This window comes from Cornus florida, unplaced genomic scaffold, assembly GCF_030987335.1.
Source record: "Cornus florida cultivar Cherokee Brave unplaced genomic scaffold, ASM3098733v1 CherokeeBrave_3.0.0_Hap2_Chr10, whole genome shotgun sequence".
Classification (NCBI taxonomy): Eukaryota; Viridiplantae; Streptophyta; class Magnoliopsida; order Cornales; family Cornaceae; genus Cornus; species Cornus florida.
This window is the reverse complement of record NW_026775580.1, coordinates 55,337,943-55,343,374: the sequence shown is the minus strand read 5'-3', so window position 1 is coordinate 55,343,374 and position 5,432 is coordinate 55,337,943. Positions and strand designations below refer to the sequence as shown.

At 37.5% G+C, this 5,432-nt stretch overlaps 1 protein-coding gene across 1 annotated transcript; it reads right to left on the bottom strand.

Moving 5' to 3' along the window:
• Positions 1-1,622: 1,622 nt before the first annotated feature.
• Positions 1,623-2,327, bottom strand: LOC132277643 (uncharacterized). Its single transcript, XM_059779481.1, has 2 exons — positions 1,827-2,327; positions 1,623-1,745 (listed from the first exon to the last, which is right to left on the bottom strand). Exons 1-2 carry the CDS (start codon positions 2,325-2,327, stop codon positions 1,623-1,625), a joined length of 624 nt encoding a protein of 207 aa, XP_059635464.1.
• Between the last annotated feature and the right edge of the window lie 3,105 nt (positions 2,328-5,432).

Sequence of the window (5,432 nt, the reverse complement as noted above, 5' to 3'; positions counted from 1 at the left end):
ATAAGCTGGATTCAAATTGCAACCCTTCATCAAAAAACCAGCCTCAGATTCCAGTTTTGACCAATGGTGGTCTTCTTATATTGCTTTTACCAGGACGGCTGAATGCCGATCCCTTATCATCAAAATCCTAGAATCATTCAAGTTCATATCTATTGCCTTTAAAAGGGCTTTCATAATCACTTGGGCAGTTACCCCAAAGACAGTTGTGCCTCAAAAACATCATCCAAAAGGCAAGAAACAAACAGCTAATAAACTTCCTTTCTTTTGCCAACAGATCATCCAACAAGGATTAATAAGGAAAGAAAAGCTAAGGCCAAGGCCACAGCCAGCCTTCTCAAAGGTATAATCTTCCTTTATTTTCATATATATATATTTAAAAGTTTTGAGTTAGATTCTTTTACTCTTTTGCATATTCAGATAATAATACCTTGTCAGCCTCCCTTAATCCAAAGAATGTTGATTTCAAGATGATGAAATTTCCTCCAGTCAACCTCCTCAGCCTGCAGAAACTGAATCAGCCACCATCCCTGATGTTGCTCCAGCCTCTCCACTTGTAGGCAAGGTAAAAAATTATACTTCTTAGCCTAAAAAACTTTTATTCTTTAGTACAAATGATCATATCGGCTGTATTTCCATAATACATGGCCGATATTGATTCCTGTTTCTCGGCCAGAGTTGTTTATCGGCCGAGAACATTTTTAAAAAGATTTTTTTTCTTCAGGGAGAGAACAGCAATGAGGCCATATCTTTCCGGAGATTCGTTATAATCCGGAGTTTCCAGGATAGGGTGACGAAGGTGAAATTCAAAGCAAGAGCGCAAAAAGTCCAAGTGAAGAAAGGATCCACTCATAAACTCAAATTAGTAGAACAGGAAGTTTTCATTCAAAATACAGGGTTTATTGAATTGTTCTTATCCAATCCCTGCCTGCTATCAGTATTCAGTTAGTCAGTTACAAATAAAGAGAAAAAAGTCTGCTGTCCATAGAACTTTAAAGAGGACAAAGTTGAACAAAAGCAAAAAACTTGAAGTTGAAACAAGTCCTCAGCCAACAGAAGATGTGGCTGATAAACCTGTAATCGAATTGGCCGATGACCCTGTAATTAATGTACCTGATGATCATTCTGATCATTCCTTAGATGAAAAAGTGGTAATGATGGTTTTTATATAAGCTTTTCAACCTTTAATACTTTACTAACACCATTGGTCTTTCTTTTGCAGCAATCTCTTCTCATTGACTTGGTTTACAGCCCAATTAAGAATTTCAGCCCATTGAAGGAATTTCATGAACCCATCAAGGTTCCTTTAATCTTCCAAGTTACTCCTGCCAAGCTTCATCTCAAGGAGACGGCACAGCTCTTCAGCCAGAATTTCTTCCTCCAGTAATCAGCCACCCTTGGTTGCAGATATGGCTGAATCATCCAAGGTATTGATTGTCTCATACCTTAAATTTTGTCCATACTTTAAAATTCATTATTCTAAACCTTTTTGTACTGGCAGGTTGTGCATGAAAAAACTCAAATTGTTCCTTCATTTCCACCACTTGGCCAGAACTTAAGTTGAACATTATCAAATTGATTCATCAATGGAGTGGCCAGAGAGTGAAACGGTGTTAATTGCCAACTTAAGCATTGAAATCTTCAGTAATTTGACTAAGTACCAAGTTTAAATCTCCCAAGAATTTTACATCACCAACATCCATTTCAATTAAAATTTCTAAGCCAATTATAAGTGCTTCATACTCGGCCTGATTATTTGGACAATTAAAATCTAAGAAAAATGAAAATGAAATATTTCTTCCGGCTGAAGAAATGATAACAATACCTACCCTCGCTCCATCAGCCGTTCTTGATCCATCGAACATCAATATCCAAGGAGTTAGGAATATGACTGATGACTCTAGTTTATCATAAACCTGTGGATCAATATCAGTTGAAGGATGATCGGCTAAGAAATCAGCCAGAACCCTTCCTTTAACTGATTTTTGTGGGACAAAAATAAAATTGAATTCCATCAAGGCCAATGCCCACTTACCTATTCGGCCAGTGATTAATGGCCTTGATAGCATATATTTAATCTCATTAGTTTGACAAAGAAGGTAGACATCAACCGACCGCATATATACCCTTAATTTCATGGTTGAATAAGACAAAGATAAACAAAGCTTCTCAATTGAAGAATATCTGCATTCAACATCAGTTGGTACTCTACTTAAATAGTAAACAGCCTGTTCCTTTCCAAGTTCATTATTCTGAGCAAGCATACTACCAATTGATTCCTTTGCAGCTGATAAATAAAGTTTCAATAGCCATTTTTTCCTTGGAGGCATCAATACCGGGGGGTTTGCCAAATACTCTTTTATTTTTTCAAAGGCCTTTTGATGGGATTCATCTCAATGAAATTTTTCATGTGACTTCAATTTTAATAAAGGAGAAAAAGCATGTACTCGGCCAACATGTTTAGAAATAAATCTTCTAAGAAAACCTACCTGGCCGAGATTTGTACCTATTTTTTATTGGTTGGGCCCATAACATTTATAATAGCTTTGGCCTTATTCTGATCAACTTCTATGCCTCGTTGATGTACCAAAAATCTCAAGAAGTTCCCGGCTAAGACCCCAAAAGCACATCTTAATGGGTTCATTTTCAATTTGTGGATTCTCATCCTTTCAAAGGCCTTTTTCAAATGTTCCAAATGCTATTTTTTGGCTGATGACTTCACAACTACATCTTCTATGTAGACTTCCATGAATCGGCCAATCATGTCATGGAAGATTGAATTCATTGCCCTTTAATAAATATCCCCTACATTCTTTAGGCCGAATGGCATTACAACCCACTCAAAAGTACCAATTGACCCAGGACATCTAAAAGCCATTTTGGGAATATCTTCTTCGGCTATATAGATTTGATTATAACTTGAATGGCCGTCCATAAAAGATAATATTTCATGCTAAGTAGCCGAATCGATAAGTTGATCGGCTAGTGGCATTGGATATTCATCTTTTGGAGTGGCATTATTTAAATTGCGAAAATCCACACAAATCCTAAGTTTGTCATTCTTCTTTATTACAGGAACAACATTAGACAACCATTCAACATACTTAACTATTCGGATAAATCCTGCCTTAAGAAGTTTTTCAATTTCTTCTTTAATTTTACGCATCACTTCCAAGGACATCCTCCTTGGTGGTTGTTTATAAGGCTGGAAATCTTTTTTGATAGGCAATCTATGTTTTACCAACTCCCATGATAGGCCAGGCATCTCTTCATAACTCCAAGCAAAGCAATCCTTATATTCCATTAATAAATTGATCAAATCGGCCTGAAATTTAGGCTCAAGCAAAGAACTAACAAATAATGGCCGATAATCTTTTTCAGTACCAACATTAATTTCAAATAAAGGATTTTGAACCTCTACTTTATTATCTTCCATCCTAGAAGGGGCTGACTCCAAATTTTCAAGTGGAATTGCATCTAACTTTTCAAAACCTTCTTCAACTATATCAGCCATGTTGGCCGATACCTCTTCATTTAACTGCACTTTTCTGGCCAATCCCCTTTTAGCCAGATATGCTTTTAGTCTTATGCAAGCGGCCTTAAAAGCTTGCCGCTTCTTCTCTTCTTTAGTCGTGTGATCCATCAGAAATGCCGTTAATTTGTTTAATGGTCGACCTGAAAATATCAATTTTCGGCTGAACTACTTCTGTTAATAACTCTTTAATATGAGTACTTACCAGGTTTTTCTTCATTGTTGCTACTACTGGCGACCCATTCTGTTAGTGCCAACAAATTTAATAGGTACAACAGTTTCATCATAAAGTGCAGCCTCGGCCGAATACACCCAGTTACAAAGGGTTTATTATCGGCCTCAACAATTTTTGCCTCATTTCCATTCCAAAAAATCAACATTTGATGCAATGTTGATGGGATACACATGTTAGGGTGAATCTAATCTCGGCCTAAACAAAGATTATAGGCCGCGGTTGAGTCAATGATAAAGAAAGCCGTGAAGGATGTTTTGCCACCAGTAGTAATTTCCAAAGGCAGAATACTTTTAGTATTACTTAATCCTCTATAAAAACTACTAATGGCCACATCGGTTGGAACCACATCATCCATGGTTTTGCCTAATTTCTTCAAAGTAGTTGCTGGAATGACATTTACCACTGAACCATTGTCAAATAACACCCTATTGATTGGCTGGCCTTCAACCCATACTTTAACATACAACGGCCTTAACTGTTGTGTCATGGCCAGAGGTGGTTTTTCAAAGATGATTTTATCGGCCTCGGCTGGCTGGTCTTAAGAGATCATTCCTACCCCGACCGATGAACTCTTTGTGTCATTCTTGATTTATGAAGATTCAGCTTCATCATTAGGCTCGGTTGACTTAACATCCCTGTTCATCATGGGCTTTGTCCTAGCTTCAAACATAGAAAGTTAAACAAATACCATATTACAATTTAACTCATCTGGAAGGAAGCCAAAGCGAATTCTATACTTGGCCGCATGTTTTGGATTTTGATCTGGCTCATCATCTTTCTCCTTATAAGAGGATGTCTTATTCCCGAAAGATATAGCAATCTCCATGTCTTCAGCCTCCCCTGGTTCATCTTGGCTGAACCTGGTCAACTTTATCCTCTTTCCTTCCAAGTTCTGCATTTCTCTTTCCTTCTAAGTTCTGCATTTTTCCTTTACATCCTCATTTTTTAAGTACGTGTAGGAGGCTGCTTAGGAAACTTCGGATGATTCACTCGAGTCCATCTGCCATGGTCAACCAAAGGAGGTCTGACCGTTCTTACACGGCTAGATTCTTTCCCTTTTTGAACCCATATTTTTTACTGGATTACTTGCTTTTTTTTTAAACTAGTGTAGGAATGTTGCTCTGGTAAAACTCTAACAGCCACAGATCTTTCTGACCGAATGATATTTACTACCCTCGGCCTATTCTCTCTGAATAACGGCCGATTGATTTCTTCATGATTCTGTCTATGCTGAAAACCCAACCTCTCATGGACACTGTGCTTCCTGGTCGATTGAAAATGGCTCATCTTGTCTTGATTATTTCCACGACCTTTGCAACTTGGGCAATAACCATGGTTGATGAGGGCAATTTGAGCCTCCCTCAATTGATTTTCCAAGTCCTTCAACCGCTGCTCATTACTGCTGGCTGATGATGAACTATCAGGAATTTTTGGTGATCTTTCTTGCTTACTATTATTAGCAGCTTTTTCAAGTGCCAGGTTGATAACGTTGGTATTTACAATATTAGGGAATGGATCACCATCGACCACCATCACATCCGGCTTCTTTTTAGGAAATTTTAATACACCTTCATCAATTACTTTCTGCAATACATTTCTAAATACATAATAATTATTGGTATTATGATTCCATGAATTATGAAATTTGCAGAACTATTTTCCTTTGGA